The 27,868-nt window shown below is 38.6% G+C and overlaps 1 protein-coding gene across 2 annotated transcripts in view; it reads left to right on the forward strand.

Annotated features, from left to right (window-relative positions):
- The window catches only part of WIF1 (WNT inhibitory factor 1), an 86,477-nt gene that overhangs the window by 23,336 nt on the left and 35,273 nt on the right, over positions 1 to 27,868 (forward strand). For both annotated transcript variants that reach the window (XM_057555877.1, XM_007179753.2), the window contains one exon: positions 26,062 to 26,170. In XM_057555877.1, coding sequence (XP_057411860.1) covers positions 26,062 to 26,170 — 109 coding nt within the window. The remainder of the gene's footprint in view (positions 1 to 26,061; positions 26,171 to 27,868) is intronic.

Here is a 27,868-nt window from a genome sequence, read left to right on the forward strand (position 1 = left end):
TAGAATGGTATTTACGTGATTGTAGAAAGTTGTTCCCCGGTATAAAACACTTCAGTTTTAAAAAGGTAATCAAATCTGCCCTGTTGAGTGGAACATGGGGCCAGGACCAGGGCTAGAGAAGTAAGGCACCCAGGGTGCTTGTTGAACCTGGCAGTGAGTGCCTCCATAAATCTGTGCTCTGGGTGCCTTGCTTACCTCCCCCTAGTCCAGGTCCTCAACATACTGAAGAATACGATGCATGATGGTTACTTTGATGTGTCAACTTGACTGGGCCACAGGGTCCCCAGACATTTGGTCAAACATTATTCTTGATAGATCTGTGAGGGCGTTTTGGATGAGATTGACATTTGAATCAGTAGACTGAGAGTGTGTGGCCCACATACATTGGACCATTGTGTGTGGGCCCCATCCAGTCAGTTGAAGGCCTGAATAGAACAAAAAGGTTGACCCTTGTGAAGGAGTAAGGGGTAGGGGGAACACCTCCTACCTGCAGCCTTCAAATGGAAAGATTGACTCTTCTTGGGTCTTGAGCCCACCTTCTTTCAGACTGGAAACATTGGCTGTCCTCATTCTCAGGCCTTTGGACTCTGGCTGGAAGAACACCACTGTCTCTCCTCGGTCTCCAGCTTGCTAACTGTCAGCCTCCAAAATCATGTACCATCTATCTAACTATTTATCCTTTTGGTTCCTTTTCTCTGGAGAACTCTTTTTTTTTTTTTTTTTTTTAATGTTTTTTTTTACTAAGGATTTTATTTTATTTTTATTTTATTTTTTTTAAGATTTATTTATTGACTGATTGATTGCTATGTTGGGTCTTCATTTCTGTGCGAGGGCTTTCTCCAGTTGCGGCGAGCGGGGGCCACTCTTCATCGCAGTGCGCGGGCCTCTCACCATCGTGGCCTCTCTTGTTGCGGAGCACAGGCTCCAGACGCGCAGGCTCAGCAGTTGTGGCTCACGGGCCTAGTAGCTCCGCGGCATGTGGGATCTTCCCAGACCAGGGCGCGAACCCGTGTCCCCTGCATTAGCAGGCAGACTCTCAACCACTGCGCCACCAGGGAAGCCCCTGGAGAACTCTTAACACATCAGTTTTCTGTGTTAGTTGCCTAACAGTGGGAGAAGTTACTATCAAAGAGAGGCAAATGGCAGCCCGGGCCAAATCTTGATCACTTAAACTCCTGGGGCCTTGGCTTCTTCAAGTACTAAAAGAAAAGAATTAATTTACTTCGTACAGTGGCAGCAAAATGCAGTTGCATAACGTGTACAAAGCACTTGACACATAGCAGACACTGAAAAAGTAAGGTCTTTTCTTTCCTTTGTATTAATGAGCTGTTAGTGCTAAATGGGAGCCATGAGGCCACAGGAAGGTAGTGGGTCAGATCCCAGGCAAGGGAGTGTACTGGCAGGATGCCCAAATGCCACTCCAAGTGAGGGCGTCCAGCTCTCTGAACGCAGAGCGTCACACTGAGCTGGCCTCGGGAGGCCTGGCTTCCTGCCTGCCTGGCTCCTACACCATTTCTCTGGGACCTCAGACAAGTATTTCATTTTCTTTCTCATCTGTAAAATAGGAGGGTTCCTTTCAGTTCTGAAATGTCTGTGATTTATTATTTGTCATTACCATTTCCGCATTGTTCATGGTTTTGTGTCTGAATTCAAACCCCAGGAAGAAAAACAGTTTGGACAGTACGGTTTATTGTATCAAAAAAATAAACTTTGAGCAGAATTAACTTTTCAAAATCCTGTTTGCCTTCCTAAGGCTGATCAAATCTCCTAAGATCGATTTTAGACAATTTTTCTCTGGTTTTCTTATTAGCGTGGTGTCAGTCCATTCAGTTTGACCGACTTTTGGAGTTAAACTCTGAGGCAGGTAAGGCAGGACAGCTATGTTACTAATATTTATCCTTTAAGACCATCTCCGAATTGTAGCTCCTTTCTGGGTATTCATAACATTTATTCCTGCCTTGGCTCTTTACAAAGAAGCAAGGAATCAGCTCTGAGATCTTGTCTCTCTGTTACAAATTGAGATTTTTTTAAATTGTGAGCTGTCTTTGTAGTGATTATGACTTGCGAAACCCATTACTCACTCAGGAGCATAAACTGAACTTCATTAGAGTTTGTAGTACTTAATTTCCTGGGTATAACTGTTTCATTTTATGAATCCTTACAGAGTTTTATTTTAAGTTCATTACTTTTTTCCATCATAAACTAGTATACCCTCTAAAAATTTTTGGAAAATACAGAAGAAGAGAAAGAAGAATGGGGAAGTCATGTACAGTTAAGAAATGTTAATATTTTGGTGTTTTTTCATCTAGTTGTTTGCACTGAAGTAATGATTTGTGTCCTTTTTTGTTTGTTGTTTGCTTAAGGACAGTGGGGCAGTTTCTCATGTTATTACGTTTATTCTCTGGTTTATTTAAACATTCTCCTATTTTGATTATGTCTTTAGATAATTTTTTTTTTAAACTCCCACTTCTTTTTTTTTTTTTTAATTTATTCATTTATTTATTTATGGCTGTGTTGGGTCTTCGTTTCTGTGCGAGGGCTTTCTCTAGTTGCGGCAAGTGGGGGCCACTCTTAATCGCGGTGCGCGGGCCTCTCACTATCATGGCCTCTCTTGTTGCGGAGCACTGGCTCCAGACACGCAAGCTCAGTAATTATGGCTCACGGGCCCAGCTGCTCCGCAGCATGTGGGATCTTCCCAGACCAGGGCTCAAACCCGTGTCCCCTGCATTGGCAGGCAGATTCTCAACCACTGCGCCACCAGGGAAGCCCCGATAATTTTTCACTATATAAATAATACTGTGAAGAGCAACTTGATGACTAAAAGATTTTCCATATTAGGATTAATAATATTAATAATAGTTCCTTAGGACTGAGTTCCACAAGTAGAATTTCTGAGTCAAAGTACCTGGGATCATTGTACAGGCTCTTGGCACATACACTATTGCCGAATGGCTTGCACTGGCTACGCCATACTTCCAACAGAATTACGCAAGGGTGTCCTTTTCAGTATTCTTTTGTGGCTTATTTCTAAACCTCCAAATGAAGCTTTCCAAACGGTACTGATGGTTGTTGATTTGTGCCTGCATTTTGCTAAGTTCTGACTAGTTCATCTAGTGGGAATTTCATACTGTAGGGGGCAGTGGGGGATCAGTAAGTGGCTCTCGCTTCCCATACAGGGATGGTAAGTCCGCCAAGGTGAAAAGCTCTGCCTAGGGATGATTATTAATTGTGAAAATAGGACTCTTCAGATATATATAAATTATGCTTCTAGTCTACAAATACAACTGGTGGGCGATTTCTAAAGAATAAAACAGGTAATTCCTTTTTAACATAGCAACAGAATACATTTTCTACTAATTTTAAGTGAATGTGGATAAATATTTGTTTCTCTTTGTGTTTCATATACACATTTAGACATATTTATCCAGAAGTATTTTTGAAATAACAGTGATTGGAACATTTATTTTTGCATGTATACTCTTCAAAAATTTTTTTAATATATTAAGTAATTTATTCTCCCAACACTCAGCGGTATAATTTTCTCACTTTTGACAGGAACAAGGCAGAGAGGGATTAGCAAATAGATCAACTTCAAAGCCTAGAGAGTTATTGTCATCAGTGGCTAGAAGATAGCACTTCTAAGTGCTATCTTTCTAAGAGGAAGAATGTTGTATTTTGCTACATTTATCAAAATAAGGGAATTCTTATGGGTGTTCTGTAAAAGGGAGGACGTATTACTTTGTAATCAGAGCTGAACATCCAAGGGGGTAGAAGGGGAAAGAGTAGAAGGGGAGTATTTAAGAGAAAGTCCTCAAGCAGCTAAAGAGATGGTTTCACTTGATCCAGCAGTCTTGATATCTGAGTAAATACTCTGCATTTTAGCCTTTGAAGTGTCTGTTAACTTCTGCTGAATTTGCTCTCTGTGGAATAAAATATTCAGGGGGGAAATAAAGCCTGGTAGGTAGACTCAAATTATTGTTTATAAACTGCTGGCTTCTCTGCTGCTGAGCGTCTTCTGCAGCCACTTCAAAGGCAGGGCCCTCACATGCTTCTTTGAGTGACATCTTCTGCCGTGAACACGTGGTGAACAGAAGGGAAATGGGCAGGTCTGATGGAGGTAAATCATTCTCAACCATCCCATTGGCTTGCCCTCAGTAATCTCATCAACTGCTTCTCAAAATGTATCTCTGCACTTTGAAAACATCAGATATTGATAAAGACAAAAGTGTCATCCAAGGATGTCTGTTGCTGCGAATGTCCAGGTTTTCATATGCTTCTGAGGTTACTCTAATGAGTAATGAGTCTTAGATCACTAAGAGCACAGATCTAATATGCCAAGACTTTAACATTGAGAACCAACTCTTTATTGAGCCCAGTTCTCCACCTGGCTATCTATGCAGAATGAACTACATTCTTCCCAAATGCTCGGACTCTATGTTAAACCTTAGAAGAATTTGTCAAGGGCTGCCTCCACTTAGAATTATAAACTCTTAAAAGGGAGGGAGTCTTAAAGATTCCTTCAGACACCTTCCTTTTCAGATAAGAAAACCAGAGACGATGACTGACTTTCTGAGGATCACAGAGAAGGCTGGCCACAGAACTGGCAAAAGAGCACGTATCTTCTGACAGCCGGAGCAGAGCTTTCCATTTTGTTTTAGTCTGAATGTTTAAGCTGTGAGAAGGTGTAGCATCACCACATCACAATTCAACGGTCCTATAAAATGTGGAAGGAAAGAATTGCCTACAATTTTTCTCCTGGAGTGGAGCTGAGGAAGTCAGTTGATCTGTTCTTGTGTTTTCCAGTCCTGTAAGCACGTGCGCATACACACACACACACACACACACACACACACACTTTAATGTTCAATCTGGGGGCAATAGCTGGATGGGATACTTATAGGCACCACTCAGTTCTGGCCATGGTATTTTTTACCCAGCACAGTGCCTAGGACATGGTAGATATTTAACGATGGTAGTCCCCCAAATCTCAGGCTAATGTCAGTGTGGGGTTTTCCCCTTTAATTTCAACATTAGCATAATGGAAATGGTTGGTAGGGAGGCAATGTGGTATTGTGGAAAGCATGCTGGGCCAGACCTGCCTGGATGGGCCTTGGAACTATAACTTAACCTCCATGGCCTTCTGTTTCCCCATATGATCTCCTAGAATTTTCCAGCTCTAAAATGTCACCTTCTACCATTTTACCTTAGAGGAGCTTTGTGAAGCCTGATCTGTTTACAAAGTTCTCTGAGATCCCGAATTGTGGAAATCCCAACAGCATCAAAAGGAACTACAGATACAGATTTTTCAATGAGAGTTGAAAAGTGTTTAATAGTCGGATAATATATATCTTTAAAAATAGCACTGTTTTTACATGACTTAGAAAATTTCGCCTGGGTTCATAGATTGGCTTTGTCTTTTGTCCACTACCTAAGAAGGAAGAAAGACATTATGTTAGCACAACTTGTACCGACCCTTATGTTCTGTTGTCCTCTCAATTCATTTTAGAAAGCTGGCTCTTTTTTGGGTTTAGTTCTTTCCCCTAGAATCCACTGATCTTAGAATTACAGCTTCTCTCCCTTTCCTTCCCTCTTCCATTCAATAAACATGATTTTTCCCCATGGTATTAGAACTTCTATTACTTTAATTTCCTCTAATAGCATGAACCAAAGTGATATGGCACAACCAGAGAAGATTGAGGGAAAACAATAGAGATAGAAATACATAAGAGATAATGCCAAGGTGATTCTTTAAAAAAAAAAAATGCTGATGGAAAGAGTTCTGTGGGAGGGAGATAACTCAGAAATAAATGTTATGGAAGGATTGACTTTTTTTTTTAGAGCAAAGCAATTTTGGAGGAATTAGAAAGAGTGATACAGAACACATGATACATGAACAAATGATAAAGTTTGGGAGTGGAAAAAGTCGAAACAAGAAGTAGGCAAAGCACCAGTCCAGAGCATGAGGAGTGGGGAGGAAATGTTGACAGGGAGGCTGCTTGTGAATGAAGAGACTTTCAAGGTCAACTGTAGATTAGTAGAGCTGGAAGGAATCTCAGCCTCTCATAGGAAGCATGCAGGGCAGATCTTTAAGTGCCTTGTGTAAGAACTCACCTGTCATTTTAGCTATACAGACTTTCATCATGTTGACGGCCCCCACTTTCTATCCATCCAGAATCTTACTTGCTACAGTGAAATCTCATTTCTTTTTGTTGTTCCTTTAAGGACTTCAGAACAGCCATGTAGCAAAAATTCACTGAAATCAGAGACTGGTTTTCCAGACTGATATGTAAAACAAAGAACAAAAACAAATAAACAACAACAACAACAAAAAAAAAACCTACCAAGAATTAAAGACAAAAACGAAATTAGACAAGTAATCAATCTGGATACTTAATTTTCAAAAACAGTCCTTCATAAGCCGTTTTAAATGTTTTAATAAGCTTTTGGTATGCTTCTCTGAATCCTTGGGATTCATTCATATCATTTAAAGTAAATACTAGTATTATATCTAATGCATGGCATGAAGGAAGGATTTTACACACCATAAGTTTCATAATCAAGTTGACTTTTTTCAGATAGCGTAAAATTGCTTACTCAAATCCAGGTTATGATAAACTATGGTTTTCTAGATTGATCTGCCTAGTTTCAGTTACCCCAGTATGCTTCAGTGGTTGGCATATTTTTTTTTTAGTTTTAATAGTGTTGTATTTTAATTGGTTAAGATTTGGATATTTCTGTCTTCTAGAGTATTAAAATCTACTTAATTTAAGAAAGTCTACAGCTTTTGTGAGCAACTTCACATTTTGTTTATAAAAGTCACTAATAAGAATATCTGATAGGTTGGTTTTCCAAGACCATTCTGAATGAAACACCATCCAGTATGCAGACCAGGCTGACATAGGTTTATGCTTTGGGTGTGGCTCTTAATTTGATTGTTTTGTCATCCCACAGAATGGTAGAAAGGCTGGACGTCCCAGTTGTGGGAAGGACTCAATAGTAATTTTGAAATAGAGGTGGACTCTCTCCGTTGCTTCTTGTCCTCTCTTTTGAGGAAGGACATCAGTTTAGTCAGGCACTGTTTGTGTCATGTGACTCTGTGTTGATGTTATTCTTTTAGGTATTAAAAGAGATATTGATGCTGACCAGTCTATAATTTCCAGAGCCATCCTTTTTTTCCCTCCTGAATACAGGAGACCCATTTCTCAGTGCTTTTCAATTTCCACATATTCACACAAATCATGATTCAGATCATATCGGCTCTGCTGCTTTGCATCCATACAGTTTTCCCATTGGCCTATTTCTTTGCCTCTTTATGTAACGTGTTATCCTCTGTCACAACTAGGGACCAAAACTAGCTCACTGATATTTTCTTAAAAAACAGTCAAGCTGAAGACGTTAAAAACAAAAAAGCCTGATCCTTCTTCCCTTTGATGTTACTGGTCTTCTTTGGTCATCCCTGTGTGTGTGTGTGTGTGTGTGTGTGTGTGTGTGCATGCACACAGATATTTGAATTTACTTTTATAAAATGACATTGGACCATTGAAAAGAGATTGGTAAATAGTTAGGGTCTCAGCCTCTAGGAATTATAAGCAAATAGATATGAAGCCAAATATCACATTTCTCTGTAGATGGGTACAATGAATGCATTGTGAGTCAGTAATTCAAATTTTAATTTGAAAGCTGGTAACATATTTGCAAGTGGAGAAGTTCTATATAGTAACAGTAGAGTTACAAAGATTGAGCAGTGCTATTTTGAACTAAGGACTCTAAAGGCATATACATTTGCTGGAAATTAGGTTTCCAACCTTCAAATATGTTCCAAAAGAAAAAAATTGTGATAACAGGTAACAAAACTGAATAGGTGACACTGGGGCAGGGGTAGTAATAGTTGTGAGGGAGGGGGTCAAGATGCCAAAATAATTCCTTTGATGTGTCCTCACTTTACTTTATATACTTATCTCTCTTTAAAGGTCTGGTGTTTAGTACAAAAAGATGGGGCTAATCTTTCTTTGGATATCTTTTATTCTGTCATTAAGTGTTCCTTCAATTTAGACTTCTTCTTTGTCCCTTACATAGATCAGAAAACTCTGTTTTGGGGGTTTTTGGTTTGTTTTTGTTTGTTTGTCTGTTTGTTTTTAGCTGCCATGGCCCTGGATTAGGTACTTTTCTTCCCAAATCTTCTCTTCTCTTGCATGCTTACTGCCCTTCCTCCCAAAGTGAAGCTAATTAAGCTACACTAAACACCCACATTTTAAATTCAGTAAAAAATGTAATTTAGTTCAATGAGAGAGAGAGATAGAAGTAAATATAAATCTTAGATAATGTAGATAATGACATAATGGCTTCCTAGCCAGGTCCCAGTCATTTGAGAACTTCACATGAGAGCATGCCTTTTGCTAAATGAATATATTTTCCGTTTATATTTTAACGGTGATTTGTTGGAAAAGTCTTTTATTCCCCTGATATATTTTTTTAAAGCACACAAGTCATGCAATTAAGTAAAAAGTTACTGGCTCTGATTAAATTGCTTTGCACAGATGAGTGTCTGTTGGATTTGGGGGAAGTATCCTTTTAAGCTTTCCAAAAAATCCTGCCTGTTAGGTACCCACATACTAGCTTAAGGGCCTGAAGAGTTCAAGGCTGAACTCTTTTCAGTAGCTGTGAAAAGTTTCATGGCCTTTTAAGGAAGTTCAATGGCTATGTTTGGGGAAGAGATATATGTATTATGCAAGACTGATAGCTAATGCAGAGATTGTAACATATGGAATTCATAAAGGTCCAATTACAGGACCATCACTGTTTGCCATGGTTTTAACTTATGTAAGTTATTGATTATACTTTCATGAGATCATAATCAAAAGGTTATTCTTTGGTAATGGTGTGTTAGAAGAGCTTTATACTGAACTTCAAAGCTGTCCTCTGAGCCCCAAGAACAAAGGCTTAGAAGTTTGAACCAGGCCCAGAATCAGTCTGTATGAGTTAACGATGTCCCAGACCATCCGGGAGCCAAATCGACCCATCCACGTGCGTGAACTTTCTCTCATCACATCAGATCAACAGTCATCACTAAAAGATGACAGTTGATTCAGCTTTAATGTGCCTTTTTTTTTTTTTTAAATGAATCAGCTTGACTAACCGTGGTGTCTGCTCGCATCTGCCTCAAACTGCTTAACTGTAAAGCACTGTCATTCACTGTGCTTTTGGAAAAGAGTGATTATCATTAACTAGGTTTACCTCTAGGAAGAGGAACTGCAAGTACTAAATAAATAATCTACAGGAAATAATTTTTAGAAATGAGAAAGCGAATATGTAACATAGCAATTAAAAAGTAACAAGGGAAGGTTCAGGTTGGCCCTAATACTCTGACATGTTTTAAGTGGGCAAAATAGAGAGGCCGTGAGGTTGGCTAATATTCAGATGGAAAATATGCTGCCCTGTCTTTGGCTCTTAAAAATCCTCCTGTAAGAATATAAGGGCTTAAAACTATTACACTAAATAAGCAAAACGCCACAGAACTATCTTTTTCACAACAGCACCTCCAAACTTACTATGTAGGCTTCTTTCTCCTGAGCCTTTGGATGAATCCTCAGGCAGATCCTGGAATTTCGCTAGTCAGCCAGAGATATAAAATGTCCTCTGAGTACTTTAGTGCTAAGACTATTCTCATTTCAGTAATTAAAATATCCATTTCTGTATAGTCGTAAAAATTCTGATCTTTATTTATAGTTAAAACTCCTCTCCTCCCTTAGCTGTGACCTGGAAGGCACCATGGCTGACTCTTCTCACTAGACCACTTCCCACTCCTCCAAGGCTAGATTGGGGCAAGGGGGTACAGGCGGGGGTGGGGGGAGCACGAAGAAGTGAGAGGAGACAAGAGGCAGGGTGTTGATGTCACCCACAGTGTTTAACTCTGGCCCCAGAGGCTGTTTACAGCTGATCTTGTTCTTAGGAGCAGCTTTCCTGGGTTCCTCCACTGGGAGGATCTGACCCCTTTGCCTGTGACAGGGCAATGCTTCCCCTACAGCCAGGGGGGTGGTTTATGAGCACATAATCACAGTGCTGCATCCACTCTGGTCCTGCCACACTGGCCTCCGTGCTGCTTCCTGATTGTCCCAGATACCATCCCACCTGAGGGACTTGGCACTAACTATTCCTTCTGCTGGCTTGCTCTTCCCCCAGATATTTGTTCAATTATTTACAAGTTCTCCTCACACTCATATTCACCTACTTGTATTGATATAGAACCTTTTCTGACAGATAAATTTTTTTTTTTAAAGTACTGGTTTAAGTCAGTAGTATTTATTGCCTACATTGTCTACTGTATAGTACAGTGTTAAACAAGGCAAGAGCTACAGAAGTCTTAATTTTTGTCTTAGAGAAACTCTGATAGTAATACTATTTGCCTGAACTTACTTAAGAATATAAGAGTACTGTCATCCCTCGGTATCCACAGGGTATTGGTTCCAAGAGCCCACACAAATACCCAAATCCGAGGATGCTCCATCCCTTAGTATATAAAGTGGCTCAGTGCAATGAATACAGTTGACCCTCTGTATCTGCGGTTTCGCATCGGCAGTTTCATCCAATTTGAATCCATGGTGGGTTGACCGGCTGTATTTTCTTCTGCTTAAATTAAATTCAGTGTTTTATCCCATACAACCAATTTCCTATATTACCATTTGAATGGAAAGAAATCAGACAATAGGTAAAATGTTACTGTGGTTAAATTATACTGTGCTTATATTTCCAAAAGTATGTTTGATTTTCCTATATCTTGCCTTTTATCCTAGGGATCAATTTCAGCCAACAGCTCTGATGATGGCAGAGGTTTTAAAGTAAATTAATTCCAATTAATTAATAAAAACGTTTCCAAATTGAAACATGAACAGAAGAATAGGTCGTTGTATTTAGCGGAGCTTTCTTTAGTTATTCCTTCTTTCATTTATCCTATGAATATTGATTGAGCACTTTCCATGTGGCAGACACTGCTCTAGGTGCCAGGGATGCAGCAGTGAACAAAAGAGGTAAAGTGCTGGCCCTCATAGAGCTTACTTTCCATGTGGTGAATAGGAGACATAATTTTTAAAAGTTTAAATGGACATATATCAAGTGATGATAAGTGCTATGTGGAAAATTAAAGCAGAAAATAAGAAGATGCACGGTGGGTATTGCTATTTCAGAGACGATGAACGAGCCAGGCTGCTTGGATGACATTTTACTTGAAACCGGAATAAAATTCAGGGAGCAAGCTGTGCAGATATCTGGGGCAAGAGCATCACAGCAGAAAGAATAGTTAGTGCCAAGCTCCTCAGGTGGGAATATACCTGGCATGTTAAGGCAACAGCAGGAAGCTAGTGTGTCTGGAGCAGGCGGGGAGCCTTAGTTACGAGCATCCGGCCAGAGGGGAAGCATTGCCGTATCGCTTGGGATGTGTTATTCTCTGTGAATTGAAGCTTATTCAGTCAACATAGATGCCAGTGTGAGACTTCATTTTCTTTTTTAAAAAGCTTTTATTATGGAAAATGTAAAAAAAAAACAAATATAGACAGAATAGAAAAATGAACACCCATGTATCTGTCACCCAAATTCAAGAATTATTAACTCATGGCCGGTCTTGTTTCATCTGTACTCCCCACCTACTTCCCCTTCCCATAGTATTTTGAAACAATTTCAGGTATCGTATCATTTCGCCCACAAATATATTTAGTATGTATCTATAAAGATAACTTTAAAAACCCCACACTATTAAATTATTAAAAATAATTCTCTAATACAAACAAATATCCAGTTAGTGCTTAAATTTCCAACTATCTCTCATAAACATCATACATTTTTAAAGGTTTGTTTATTTGAATGAGGATCCAAAAATAAGGTCCACATATTGTGATTGGTTGATAAGTCTTTTAGGTCTCTTTTAATCTGTTTTCCCTCCATTGCTCTCATTTTTAAATTTCTTCAAATTTTTGTTGAGGAGACTAGGTTTCTGGCATATAGTTTCCCATAGCCTAGATTTTTCTGATTACATCTGGGTGGTGTAGTCCTACTTGTTCTTCTGTCCTCTAAATTAATAGTTTGAAAAGACATTTCTAACTTGTTTTAAAGCTAAAGAAATAAGGTAATTGCAATTTTGCCTACATAGGATAACCTGAACTGTAAACCCATGTCTGCAATAAGCATAAAAGGAAACGTTTTTTAGACAATTTTCACAGCCACTGCTCTCCTTTCGAACTCTTCTCCCTATAACCACAGCACATGGCTGACATCCTTCAGGACTGTGAGAACCCTCTAGATCACACTCCTCCAGCCCCAAACACCCAGAAATCCTCAGGTTGTTTCTTTCTACCTATGGGTTCTCCCACTGTCTAGAAACTGCTGCCACACCCCATCAATAAGGGACTTGCGTATTAATCCTACTATTTGTTGAATGCTTACTATGTGCCAACATTGGCTGTGTACTTTACACACATTATTTATTTTAATCCTTGCAACAGTGCTATAAAGTAGGTTCTGGCCTCCCTTCAGTTCCTCCTGCTTGCCAAAGTCCCGTCAGAGCTCACACACCTGATCTTTCCTCGGCCGGAAATGCTGCTCCCTCTTTCACCTGTTTAACTTCCGTGCATTCAGCAGACCTCAGGCGAGCCTTTCTTGACCCCAAGCTAAGTCAAATTACGTATTCTCAAAGCTCTACATACTTCTCCTCTGAAGTATGTTATCACAGTCTTAATTATTTGATTAATGATCAGCCCCCTTCCAGCCTGCAAACTCCATAAGGACAAAAACTAGATCTGTTTTTACTCATCCTTGGCATTGTAGGCATACACAAAGGCTAGTGCCTGGCACACTCAATACATATGTGTTGAAATGAATAAGAAGCTAAGATTTTGCCCAAGGCAAGCTAGTAAGTAGTGGAATTAGAATTCGAGCCAGGTTGGGCTGACTGTAGCCCAAGTCTCACCCAAATTCACCCCAGCGCCTGGATGGTGTTATTTGGACTGCTAGCTGTCTCAGTGGAGAGCCAGCTCAGGAGCAGCTTAGTTTTCTTGTGTGTGGCCTCATTGTCACCCGTTTCCTGCTGACTTGTGATTGGAATTCCAGTCTACCTCTCTCAATCAAAGCTTCACAAGTATACTGGGGCTTCTGTTTCATTTAAAGTCAGAAATTACATGACTTGGACTAGACATGGTAAGACATGATTTACCTGTTATTTTTAAGGAGATGACTAATTGGACTTAAAGCTTGTATCTGTTTTTTTATAATCATTTTTGAGCCACAAAAAATATATTAGTCACCGGGGATTCAAATAAGAACAGACAAGATCCTCTGCCTAGAGGAGAGTGGGAAGACAAGTAAATAGATTGTTAGCATAAATACAATAGTAAAGATAAGGAAGAGTACAGGAAAGAAGCATCTGGAGTGGAAAAGTTTTACCAAAGAGGTGACATTTCACCTGAGTCTGGAGAGGTAAGTCAAGGTGGACTTTGCTTGGTGGACAAGGGCAGGGGTAGACATTCCAAGTGTAGAGGAGGGAGCAGGGTTCATGAGAGAGCATGGCAGCTTAGTGGATTCAAAGCTTGCTGTGGCCGGATCAATGCCTTGTGAGGAAAGACATGAGAGAAGGAGGCTGGTGGGCAGAGCCCAATACAAAGCTGTAGCTAAACTCCTCCTTGTGGTTAGAAATTATTAAGGGTTTTAAGTAGGAGTGGTGATGTGGTCCAGCTGGCATTCAGGAGGAAAAACTGGATGATAATGTGGATTGGAGGGGATACATCTGGAGGTCATTCATTAATAGGAAGATTTGTTGAGGGACAATTACAGAAGCATGAGTGAGAAATGTCTGAATTTTGGTCGTAACAATGGGAAGGAAAGAAGGAAATCGATTTGAGAAATCAGTGAAAGTTTGTGGAGGTGGGTGTTGAAAGAATAGTCTAAAAAGACTGCCACGTTTATAGCTTGAGCCATTGGTTACAGAGTGCTTGCTGTCTAAAGACATATAAGTGAACAGGTTCATTGGGAAGATAATGAGTTTGGTTCAAGAATGTTAAGTCCAAGGGTAGATGTCTGGTAGACAGCTGTCGATACGAATCTAGAGTTCAGAAGAAGGGTGAAAACTGGAGATAAAAATTTGGAGATCATGGAAATGTAGGTGTAAATCGAAGACATAGAAACAATTAAGATACCCCAAGAAGAGAGCAGAAGCAAGAAGAGCAGACCAGAAGTTGTATCCTGGAAACATCAACCTTGAAGGCAGTGGTTCTTAACTTTTTTTTTTTTTTTTTTTTTTGAGTCATGGACTCCTTTAAGAATGTGATAAAAGCTAAGGTCTACTCTCCCCGCAGAATAGTCATATACATATAAATACAAAAGCTATGGATTCTCTAATGGTGTATGGGCCCACATTCCAAACTCGTTGTAAGGTGCAGTTATAAAAAGAGAAGCATGTGAAGGTCATAGAGAAAGACTGATCAGAGAAGGAGACAGAAAATCCAGATTGTTGCTATGTATAGGTCAAAGAGAGAGAGAAGTTGATTGTGTTAAAAAATTTAAGAGAATACAGGAGAGATTAAGGCAGAAAAGTGCTTAATGGATTTAACAACTTGGAAGTCATCAGTGACCTTTTAGGAAAACATTTTAATAGTAATGAGAGAAAAAGCCATACTCTAGTGAGCTGAAGACCAATGGGCAAGAAAACCAAGGCCACAAGTATAGCCTCCTCTGGAAGCATCATAATAACGGGAAGGAAGAAAGATAGCCTGGTAGGCACAGGGTTGGGTTTTTAACCTTTTCATCACATTATTATAGATGAGAGAAGATGACATTATTTTTTTTTTTCCTTTTTTTCTTTTTTTTTTTTAATGTCTGAAACATTTATATTAACATATTTCCATACATATTTCCATACAAATACAAATATAAGATTTTTAGAAATTTCATGTAATGTCTGAAACATTTATATTAACATATTTCCATACAAATAACCCAATGAAAGTTTAGTATTAGTTGTTTTGTTTGTTTTTTTATACTGCAGGTTCTTATTAGGCATCAGTTTTATACACATCAGTGTATACATGGCAATCCCAATCGCCCAATTCAGCACACCACCATCCCCACCTCACCGCAGTTTTCCCCCCTTGGTGTCCATATGTCCATTCTCTACAGAAGATGACATTATTGATGGAGCCAGTCTCAGAGGATGTGGGAAGGAAGCAGGATGGAATGTGGATGTGGCCTATTTGTAGGTAGACGGAAGAAAGTTGAGAGAATTCCTATCTAGCAGTCTCTGTTTTCATTGTGGATAAGATATTGTCGTCAGTTGAGTGAAGACAGCAGGAATGGGGCAGAGGACTGGGGGAATCTATGGAATTGTGTGTAAGAGAAGGGAGAAACTAGGGATGTTTAAAAGAATTGCTCAGGGGTCCTCAGAGACGACTGGAGTTGGCCACATAGATTTAGCCAGTCCTCAGATTATGGGTTTTCAGCACCAGTAGTCTCCAGGAAATTGCTTCAGTTCTGTTTCTCTTTTTCTTAAAGAGGGATGATTGGTGCATGGATGACTAACAATTTTATAACAGCAAATATCCAGAGGAGCTTAGAAGATTTAAAAGGCTAATTGTGCTGTATGTTCGAGGCAATGGCTTTTTCTGAAGTATAAAAAAATTTATAGTGGTGACTATTATTTGAATCTTTTGCTAGTAAGACTAGTTCTCTAAATTTTGGACTTTGAAAATCTAATTATAAGGTTACAGATTTTTTTTCTCTTTGGCTCATAGGTAGGAACAGAACAACTGGCCATTGGAGGATATCTTGTCACATAGTATTCTGATATATGAAATTGAAATGATATGAACAAAGAAGTCAAATTAAGGCATATCTCATAACCATTAACAAGTTAGTTTAATGCATTTTTTTAAAACATAAAGTTAAGGGAGAAACTCTGTTTTTTCTGGTTTTTATCAAAGAAGTTAATACTGTCCATGTGGATTCAATTTAAAAAAAAATTAAAGACTTGCAGAAGCAATTCTTTACCTGAAGCTTAAACTAAGAAAAATATGACCTAATAGTAAATATTTTAAAAGCCATCACTGAGAGTATCTCCTGACATTTCTAAGTCCATTAAAAATTTCAAACACTTTTTATCAATAGAATGTAATAAATATATACCTCTAGAGATAAATTATAAAGAACTCTGAAAGAAATGGAATATTAACTTTGCCTCTTTTGAGCTACTTATATGTACTACCCAAATTTATTGGTACACTTTATAAGTGTCATTCTGCCCCCCAAAAATGTGATACGCTGAAATATACCACCAAGTGAATTATGTGAAAGAGAATAAGGGGATGAGATACTGATGAAGAATAAACGAGGTATAAGGGTACTTGCACAGTTTCTAAATTATTATTAGAAAAATAGCTCTTAGCACATTCTCTCCCACCCACCGCCTCCGTAAGTGAATACCCGATGACTGCTTCTGAAGCTTTAAGAAAAGAAATATTCAAATATAAATCTTGAGATGTGAAGGAAAAAATAGAAAAAGTATTCCTTTTCCTTTGTCAGAACTGAACTCTCCCTTTCCCATCTCCTCTAGAACACTTGCATTCATACTGCTGCTTTATTAGCCCTTCCATGGTCTCCAATAATTATTCTTAGTGTCCAGGAGACATTGTAGCTGTGTTCCTGAGTTCCTCCACACTGTTTTTTTCCCCCATACCTCCTGTATAGACTGTCCCTAGCCCTCAAAGTGCCAGCTGCACCACTTGTAATGATGTTTTCTTTCCTCAGTCCCTTACCTTACCCCCACGCAATATTGCCCAATACGGTCCTTCTTCCTACTGCCCAGTTTTTAGGTTGGCACTGACCCATAACTTTGCAAATGCTTGAATTAGGGCAGGCTTATTCTGAGAAGGAGGTACTCGTCCCAGAAGGCTTGAGGAATAAAAAGAAATGAAGCTTTCAGAAACCCCACTGCTGTCGATGATCTCAGAGAGGCAGCAGTGAACGGTCCTGAAGAGAGATCTTAGTTCCGTGCCCAGGAATTGAACCCGGGTAGCCTGGATGTAAAAAAACCAGGAATCCTAGCCGCTGGACCACCAGGGGCTAGAGGCTAAAGACAAAATTTCCCTGGCTCTTATCCCCATTTGAAAGCAAGAATGTTTCAAGGAGGTAAAAACAGGTACAAAGTTTATTATCAGAGACACAGCGTAACATGTAGGAGAGCACACAGATAAGGAGTTTGCTTATGTAAGACAGAACCAAGGCAGAAATACACACCCAGAGAGAAAGGGTATGGGCATCCTTCCTAATGCGAAGGAGCGCAGTAAGTCAGAAGCTATGCAGACATCCATACCCAGAGAGAGAGAAAGGGTACGGGCGTCCTCTCTGATGAGGACAAGCGCAGTAAAGAGGTGATTTAAATCACTTATATAGGACAGTCCTTCCGGGTCTTTGTTTACCTTTGGACAATTATCTTGTTCTATTTTCCACACTTGACTGGTCCTAGGATCCTCCCCAACATGTGTGCGCAAATTTTTGCTAATATGGATCCCACCGCAGAGGCCTGTGGGGCGTATGTCCACACTTATTATGAAGTTGGCGCCCCCTCCCTTTTTCACCCCCAAGGAGCTTGCCTGTGCGTGTGCAGACAGGGAAGTTTTCCCTGACCTCGGCAGTGGTCATCTTATCTCTTTACTTCAGCAGAGCTCAGCTTCTGGAGTCTGGTGAGAACAAAGCTTCAATTTTACTCCACCTGACAAACACCAGCCATCCAGCCCAGGGGCCCATCTATCTCCTACCCTACCAACGTTGCTCTTTCCAAGGAAAATTTTGGCAGTCTGGTGAATGTGTGCTGAACGGGGCTGTATTTTGTTTAGAGCCTACATGGTCTTTATACTGATACCCTTTTTTTCAGTCTTCAAAAAAACTTTAAAAAAACCTTTTCCATTCTCTAATGCTTTGCTTTTCTGCTGCCTTGTTATACCCCTCCCTCAAAAAAATTAAAAAGAAGACAAAACCTAACTTTTCATTTTATCTAATACAAAATAGCAATATAGCTCTCTTGCATTGCTTTCCTGTCTTTAGGAATCTTAAAAGAGAGTGACTAGCCAGGGATTTGTCAGATAACCGGGTCTGTTTCTGGTTTGCATGAGCGATGATGGTTCCAAACCCTAGGAGGAAAAAATGGAAAATGTCTTAGATATTTCAGATTCATGTGAAGCCAAACCGTGTGATCTCCTGCCAGTTTTAGTTTACAAAACTCTTGTGGTCCCGGGTGTGTTTACTTGGACTTTAAGTTTTACTATTACCATTATATTCCAATAACTTCACTCCCTCAACCAGCCCACTGACTGTGGTCTACTCTAGTGTGTATAAAAACGATTACTAGAACAGAAGAACTAGGCTGATTGAAATTCTCTCCTTAAAAATGTTAATTTCAATGTCAATTTAATCCAAGCCAGCGACATAATTAAATAACTACTCTGCATGAGAAGGTGCTTTTTCTTTTTGTTGTTGAAACAAGTTCCTCTTAGGGCCGGTTTCAAAAGAAAGCAGGAAAAAAGTCATTGTTGATATTTCAGTGACATTGGCAATTGCATATTGTAACTTACAGAATGCAAAATTTATGTAAATTTATACAATCTTACAAAATTTATAAACTTTTTAAATTATATAAATTGCATGTCATTATAATTATATATATGTAACTTATAGGAGAGATGCAAGTGGGAAATATGAACCAGAAGAGCATTGGACAGTCATGTTTCAGAACTGGACCTTGTTTACACGATTTGCTTATATTCCTTCTGGGAGCCTGATTGCCAAGGTTTTGTCCCCAAACAAGCATAAAACGGTTACAAACTATGCCCAGATTGGCTGGATATCAAATGTCAATGTTTGTTTGATTGCTCCTTTCTTCTAAAATGTTCGCTATTCTCTATGTATGCTGCGGTGACTGCCATACAGCAAAGTAAAAGAGAATCTTTTGACCCATAAAAGTAATTTAGCAATTGCCAAAACAGAGAAGCTGCTGCCTATCAGTAGAATCAGAGGCTAATGCCACTTCACCACAACAATGTGTTCTGGAACGCAGTGGGCTTACACATCTGGATGTTTCTTGGTAGGTCATTCATTCATTCAGCAAATATTTATTAAACACCTTGTGCTGTGCACAGGGCTGAGTGAATCTCCAACAGAGTTTTGGAAAAAAAAAATATAATCCCATCCTCAACACAAAGAATCCAAAATGTATATGAGAATACATGATATACACATGTGAAAAGTTTCATAATAATACATGGCGGTACATGTTTAAGGGCCAGGCTGGTTTAAGTCCTATCACAGGTCAGTATAGGCCAAAACACTGGAATACAGGTGTGGCTCTGGTATGTACAGAGCAGGCCAGTTGAGCTCCATCAGTGTATCCCTGTTGGGGAGTAGTAAGAAATAAAGGAAATGTGGAGCCAAATTGTGGAGGACATTCAAACAGGCTAAAGGCCTTATCCTGGACATAAAGAGAGACAGGAAAGGATTGTGATGTGTCAAAAGTGATACTAATTCAAAAAGATACATGAGCCCCTATGTTCATAGCAGCACTGTTTACAATAGCCAAGACATGGAAACAACCCAAGTGCCCAACAGATGATTGGATTAAGAAGATGTGGTTTATACATACAATGGAATATTACTCCACCGTAAAAAAAGAATGAAATACTGCCATCTGCAGCAGTGTGGATGAACCTAGAGAATATTATGCTTAGTGAAATAAGTCAAACAAAGAAAAATACTTTGTATCACTTATATGTGGAATCTAGAAAATAATACAGGGACTTCCCTGGTGGTCCAGTGGTTGCGATTTCGCCTTCCAGTGCAGAGGGGGATGTGGGTTCAATCCCTGGTTGGGGAGCTGGGATCTCACATGACTCGCGGCCAAGAAGCCAAAACGTAAAACAGAAGCAATATTGTAACAAATTCAATAAAGACTTTAAAAATGGTCCACATCAAAAAATAATAATAATAATAATACAAATAAATGTATATACAAAACAGAAACAGACTCACAGATATAGAATACAAACTTGTGGTTACCAAAGGGGCGAGGGAAGGGGGGAGAGGCAAATTAGGAGGATAGGATTAAGAAATACAAACTACTATATATAAAATAGATAAGCAACAAGTATATACTGTGTAGCACCAGGAATTATACCCATTATCTTGTAATAACCTATCACGGAATATAATCTGCAAAAATACTGAATCACTATGTGGTACACCTGAAACTAACACAATATTGTAAATCAACTATACTTCAATAAAAAAGTGATGTTTTCATTAGATATATTGGCTTATGTTATGGCAGATATTTTAAAGAGGCAGGATATTTCAGAAATGTTACAGTAATGCCACCTTGAAGAAATAAAGGTTGGGTGAGGGTGAGCAGTGGGAATGAAAGGAAGAGACAGAATCAAAAGAGATTACGAAAAGAGAAAGGATAAGATTTTGGTGTCTGGCTATCGGGAGAGGCAAGAAACAACTCTAAGGTTTGGTGCCTTTATTATGGAAAAATGATAATACTGTGGACATATGCAAAGAAAGCAGGTGGGGATGGTGCTTTGTGAATGAGGCTCTGTGCTGACACAGCACGCCATGACGCGGTGTGAATGGTTCGCGCTGAGCATCATTGCTCAGAAGGAAATATTCAGTACTTCAGTCTGTGAAAGTGCAGGTGTTTTATGGCAGAATGTAAAGAGTGAAGAGCTGAGGCTTGAGTCCGAATGATTTTCTGAGACCGTGAGCTGAGAGGAGACTTAATAAGGACATGCAGGAAAGTCAAGATGTGGGAGAAGAATCAGCGGAGTGTCACAGAATCCAAGGATAAGGAGTTGTGAGTTTGAAGGATGAAATTTTGCAGAGAGGTAACAAGAAGAATGCCGAGGAAGAACGTGAGATCTGGCATTTTTGGTCTAGACATTCAGGTGTCAGATTATTTTAAGCATTGGGCATGCTTATTCGTTTTGTTTGGGACTTCAGCATTGAACTATTTTCCTTTCTTGCTATTTTAGATTTCTTCTTGCATTTCACATACCGTGTAGGAGCTATTTTATATCCCTTTAGTAATTCTCATGCTCAGGGCCTGGCTAATCTGAACATACTTGTATGCTATAACAGTAGGTTGTTGTGACAATTAAATGAACAGTGACTAGAGTATAATGAACACTCAGCAAAAATTATTTGTAAAATTTCAAACTCTATGGCAGTATGTTCTGTATTTTTTTAATATATTATTTATTTATATTTTTTATTTTTGGCTGCGTTGGGTCTTCGTTGCTGCGCGCGGGCTTTCTCTAACTGTGGTGCGTGGGGGCTGCTCTTCATTGTGGTGCGCAGGCTTCTCATTGCGGTGGCTTCTCTTGTTGCGGAGCACGGGCTCTAGGTGTGCGGGTTTCAGTAGTTGCAGCACACGGGCTCCAGAGCACAGGCTCAGTAGTTGTGGCGCATGGGCTTAGTTGCTCTGCGGCATGTGGGATCTTCCCAGACCAGGGCTCGAACCCGTGTCCCCTGCATTGGCAGGAGGATTCTTACCCACTGCGCCACCAGGGAAGTCCTGTTCTGTATTTTTAAATCACCTGAAATTTTTGGAGGGACAAATACGATACCTTTATTGTTTAAGTTTTCCCATGAACACAGGCCAACATCGTAATACATGAAATTAAAAGAGGTTTGAGAGCCATGGTTTTATGAAGAACCTTTGATTCTTAACTCAGAGGTTCCTGCAATTATTGTGCTTATTAGATTAAGTGTACACCATAAACTCAGAACTTCAAAGGTGGAAAAGAAATACTGGATTCTCTCCATTCCTTCCAATGGTTAATGCAATTCTCTGCTTCCTTTCTCCATGTCTACCCAAAAATGAGTGCCAGAGCAAAGGCCTTATGAGTTATCCCATTTTGCTGTTTAAATGATGTCTTCATCTCTTCTGGAAGGAACAACTCTAATATTCAGCCAAGTTGCTTGGAAGCAAGTTAAATGGCTTCCAGCCCTCCTTTCTTGATAATATTTGGGTGTCTTTTATACCTCTCTATGAAAAGAAAATTTACTGCGTGGCAAACCAGGCCAGCAAGATTTCTCAGCAACTTAATTTAGAAGTGAATTATTCTTCTGAATAGATCCATTCTTTGTTTGAATACAAGGCAATCCTTTCATGTGTTTCCCAAATAAGCATCCTAGTTACCACTACCTGAGTTTCCACTAGTGTCATTTAATGTAACAGAATGTACTTTTTCCTAATAGAGGTTTTATGCTCTCCAACATGCCACCTCCTTATTGCAGTTCATGCTCTGAGTTACTTTTATCTCAATAATAAATCTGCAATTTGTGAAACTTGTTCCCAAACTTTAAAGCTAGCTCTCTGTTCTCTTTGGCATAGAATTTAGGTTTTATTTGCCCCAAAATAAGTTTTTCCAGGAGAGAGCTTTGGGACTAAGAATGTTTATTATAAATAAAGTAAAAACAGAAAGTCCTGTCTAGAAGTTATAATATGACATTAATAAATCTATCACCTCTTTCATCAGCCATTTTCTGTGATTTTGAGAGAAATATTTAAGCCCTTAAGCTAAATGAGGAATATATTTCATCTCTACCTCATGGTGATGATAATTTATTTGTAAAAATATTTATATGGTATTGGCAGTTTTGATAGATTGCTTTATAATGAAAAGGTGAAACTTTGAAAGAAGTCGGTGTTGAGATCAGACAAAGGGTTGGTCAATTTCTAAGTGGTTTTCAAGTTGGAGTTTTTAAGAAGGCAGTGGACATGAACATGGACAAAGTCCTTTTGGAAAATATATACCAGGTATGAAGAAAATTATATACTTTAGAGATTATAGCATCATCATCTCTAAAAAGAAAGCCAAATAAGTAAAAAGGTTTTCTCTGGCAGCTGCCTTTTGCTGATAAGATCCGAAGAAACTGTTTTGACCAGTTCCTTGTGATAGTCTTAGAACTGTAGTAGAAAAGCCATGATGTTTACTGATTCTCAAAGAAATCAAAGGGACACCCTAAAACCTGTAGTGTAAAATTTGTGATTGACAAGATCAGAGTATTGGCTTGCCAGAGAAGTTCATTAAACCTAGCTGCAACCTGTGGCGAGGCCATGCCAATGCTAATTATAAACTCTCTGGAACTGAATATAGCGCATTCGTGCTTCCCAACCTACTTTACGTGACCACACTCAAAAGCAACAACAGGAGACCCAAAGGTTCTATGAAGTTATATTTCTGGACTGAGTGAAATTCTTTCAGTCCCACTTTCTGTGAACATCATCAAAAGCTTTTGAAAGAGACATTCAGGATCTGCTTAAATACCGAGTGTTGTTTTCTGGAAGCACACTTTCAGGGAGACTGCAAGAGATTTAAATACATTGTTACGTGAGCGTGGCCCCACTAAACAGAAGCCCAAGAAGAATATTTCAACTATGATCAGAGATTTATACAAATAGAGCCAATGATTATCATCAGCCACACAGAACTGAAAGCAGGGTATGTGATTAATGTCTGTTGTTAAATAAGTGTATTTATTTCACTATAAAAGGCATGGAACCACATGTAGAAAATTTGGAAAAGAGAGAAAAAGGAAAAAAATCAGTTACTATCAATCCTACACAGTCATGCAGGGCAGGAAAAGAGACGCAGACGTAGAGAACGGATTTGTGGACACAGGGTGGGAAGGGGACGGTGGGACGAAGTGAGAGAGTAGCATTGACGTACATAACACTACCATGTGTAAAATAGACAGCTAGTGGGAAGCAGCCCCATAGCACAGGGAGCTCAGCTCAGTGCTCTGTTATGACCTAGAGGGGTGGGATTGGGGGGTGGGAGGGAGGCTTCAGAGGGAGGGGATACATGTCTACATACAGCTGATTCACATTGTTGTACAACAGAAACTAACACACCATTGTAAAGCAATTATACTCCAATTAAAAAAAAAAATCCTACAGTCATTGTTTTAATCTTGGTGTCTAGTCTTTCATCCTTTTTCTTATTAATGCAAAAAAATGATTTAAAAAACTTACTGAAATTATAGTAGTTTTTATAAATGCAATTTTAAAATACATCATCCATGTAAACATAGATTTAATTTATAACGTGAAAGGTATAATTATGGAGCAGCAAATGATAACATTATGTGTTATTTGAAGCAATATAGCTACTGAAATGTTTTATTTTCAACATATTTGCACTGTCCATTCAGCTCTTTTCCATTGTTAAATGTACTATAAATACAAATATTTCGAATATTTTGGCATGTGGAATTTCACAAGTGGTTTTTGTGTTATTGTTGCTAGCTGATATTACTGTACTTGGTAATATAAATAACCAAAAGTTATTAATTACAAGGGCATACGGTGCTAAATCCATTCCTAATACCAACCATGATATGCTTTAGAACAAAAAGGGGAATGACAAATATTATCTAGTAAAGTGTAGAGGGAAGCACAGCTGGTAGAAGTCATTTACAACACCTAGATTCACGAAATGCCATCTAAGGAGTAGCCCACTTTTAATAGTCGTTGATTTTCCTGAAGGGACATAAATAATGTTTTCTTTTTCAAAGGAATTCATTCCAATTGAATGACCTTTCCTGATGACACTCCTTTCATCAGAATTCTTGCAATCCTTCCCTTAGACAGGGTAGAAATTAACTGTCTTATGACCCTTTATCCTCAGGGCCCTCCTAGTGAATGAATTTAGTAAAATTAATTCACACAACTCTTTTTACCCACCCAGGGAACCTTTCACAGTGGTCTTCTGGAACCACTGACACAATTCAAAGAAGCGGTTGCAGAGGGAATTTGGTCAGTGAAGGTGCCCCTTTTGACCTAGTGAAACCTGCAATTGCTTTTCAACTCACTCCAGGCATGGACAGTGTCCCTATAGCTGCTGAGATTACCCTCTTGCATTAGCACCCTCATGGTAAAGTCCTTAATGCCTAATACATTTTTATTGTGACTTAAGGCAGAAAGTTGTGTCAATGTCTACCATATATCTCTTATATCTTCCACATTGGAAAATAAATTTTATACTGCATATAAATTTTTATACTGCATATAAGAAAGGCTGTATTCTTTTTTAAACCTCTTCCTAGCCCATGTTTATGTAATCAACTTAATTAACCCATCCAAATTCTGGATATCTCTACAGATAACTGCAGAACCACTCAATCTGCCTATCTTTCATTTCAGAATCTGTGCTATTTATTGATTGTTCTTTATTCCTAAGCAAGAACACACTGTTTCCATCACAAACCGTTTTAATAATCCAGCTGAGAATCAGTTAAGCATCAAAGCTCTACAGTGAGATTATACATCACTACTTCCAGTATTTCATGGCCATTCAAGTAGCAAGAATCATTTTCTCAACTAGACTCAGTGGGAAAATGAAAATGTTTACAATGTAAAGCTTTATGACTTGTTGTCATATTGAAGAGGTGGTTTTTACATTTTTAGACTTTTCTCTCCATAATTAAATTGAAATGTTAAATATAAACCTTCCGAAGGGAATGATACTGAAAAATAAACATTAACACCAAGATAATTAAATTTTGGACTTTCATGTCTTCTTTTGCCAATAGGTTGCTGCTTTCATTATCACTTATTTATTACATCTTTCCAAATTCTGGTCAAAGACTCACGTCAGATTTGAAAAGAATTAAAGAATGACCCAAGAAGCTGAGATGGATTTTCTAAGGGCTAGTTGAAGATTGTTTTGACATCACCTGTTTCCTTAAGAGAAGTTTTCTCAATCCTTTTAAGCTAAAAGGCTACCTTGTGAATATCTTGGATATGTGTTATTAATATTTTTAAAGAATCACTTCTCTCCAAGCAGAGTCTAATTCTAGAGTTCTAAAACCCAGAAGAGAGAGTTATGCCTACACAATATTTTAAGTGTCATGTGCTCCAGAATTCCTGTAGTGAAAAATGTCAGTCTTCCATCAGAGGGATGATGAATTGAGAAGTGCCCTCCCACTCTCTGTGGTTTCCATGGTGCTGACTGTCAATGCCTTTTGTTGTAGGCAGAATACTTCTATGAATTCCTGTCCTTGCGCTCCCTGGATAAAGGCATCATGGCAGACCCAACCGTCAATGTCCCTCTGCTGGGAACAGTGCCTCACAAGGCATCAGGTGGGTGGTCTTTGCCTCAGAGAAAGGTTTACACTTAAAATATAATAGCGATGGGAATAATATTTTAGATCCATATGTCACCCATCAGAGAGATTACAGAATGTTTTCCTGAAGAGATCTATTGATTTTAGGGCAAATCAGTTGTTATGTCCCTATTTCCTTTGGGCAAAAGATTAGGATAGGCGTGAAGAAATGGAAGTTTTAGAATTTCCTAAAAACTCAGTTCATAAATGATTCCAGATTAAAAAAAGAAAAGTCACTATGTGAGATATACTTGGCCAACAAGTGTGAATTAATGTAGTACATATAAATGTGGCAAAGATGCAAAGTAAGTGATCGAGAGAGAATGGGACAAGTCAAGAAAAACATCCCCTAAATGAGCATTGTATTGAATAGGAATTTGAAGTAGAGAGGAGACATAGAAAAGTCGGAGAAAGGGGTTCAGTCTTTCAGATCTAATCATCCTTCTCTACTAAGAAAATCCAGTATGCAGTTATTTGTTTAGAACTTTTCAACTTACAAAACACCAGTTCATGCCTTATCTAATTTGTGTTCTGGGAGGGAGTCAAGGCCTGAATTACAGCTCCATTTTACAAGTTAGAAAATTGAGGCTTGTGAGGTTTAACTGACTTTTCCAAAGTCATGTATTAGTAAGAAACAGTGGAGCTGAGACTAGAGCCCAGGTTTTATGACTTGTAGAAAAATACAGAGATCACTTATGTAACTTATGTTACATTGAGTATATATATTTTTTACATAATTGTAGTAATATTATATATTTGGTCTTGCATAATGATTTTTTGGCTTTTAACATTTTAACGTAAGCATTTTCCCATGTCATTACAGATTTTTCCAAAAGTTTTTTTTTTTTTTCAAAAGTTATTTTTAATGCCCTTATAATATTGTTTTATGAACATACCGTAATTTATTTACTCATTCCCTTATTGTGTTACTTAGATTGTTTTTAGGGTTGGCATACTAGAAATATCACAGTAAACGTCATTTTCAAAGTAACAGATGGTCAGTAGCCCTGTTTGTCTTATTCACCATGACTGCCAACACAGGGCCCAGCATAGAACAGGCTCCCAGAAAATACTTGTTGGATTCATGTGTGTAGCAAAATCTTAAAGTTCATCTCATTATTTTGTTAAGAATAGATTCTTAGATGTAAAATTATTATGTCAAAGGATATGAACTATGAACTTTTTAAAAGGCTCTTAAATTGCCAAAATGCCAAATTACTTTCCGCAAAGGTTGTGCCTATTTGCACCCTGGCTAGCAGTGTTGGAGAGTGCTTGGCTTACTAACTTCATCAACATGTGTTATTAATCATGTTAGCTGTTTTGCTGACTTAAAAAGTGAAAAGTGGTTTCTCAGTGTTCTTTCAATTTGATTTTTAAATTCCTATGAGGTAGGAAGTTATTTTCTTGTATCTGTTAGGCAGTGTAAATGTCTGTGTGCCGTGCTCATTTTTATATTGAAATACTGTGGTTCTTATTAATTTGCAAAGCTCACTATAAAGTACTGACTGTTGATTGCAATTTTTTCAATTTATGTTTTATTTTATTTTTTTGCGGAGGGATATGCAGAGGCTTTAAAATCCTGTGTGGTCAAAACTATCTTTTCCTTTGTGATGTTTTTCCTATTACTTTTATGCTTGGAAATTAATTCCTATTCCAGAGAACCGTTAGGTGATAA

This window comes from Balaenoptera acutorostrata, chromosome 11 (genome assembly GCF_949987535.1).
Source record: "Balaenoptera acutorostrata chromosome 11, mBalAcu1.1, whole genome shotgun sequence".
In the NCBI taxonomy this organism is placed as follows: domain Eukaryota; kingdom Metazoa; phylum Chordata; class Mammalia; order Artiodactyla; family Balaenopteridae; genus Balaenoptera; species Balaenoptera acutorostrata.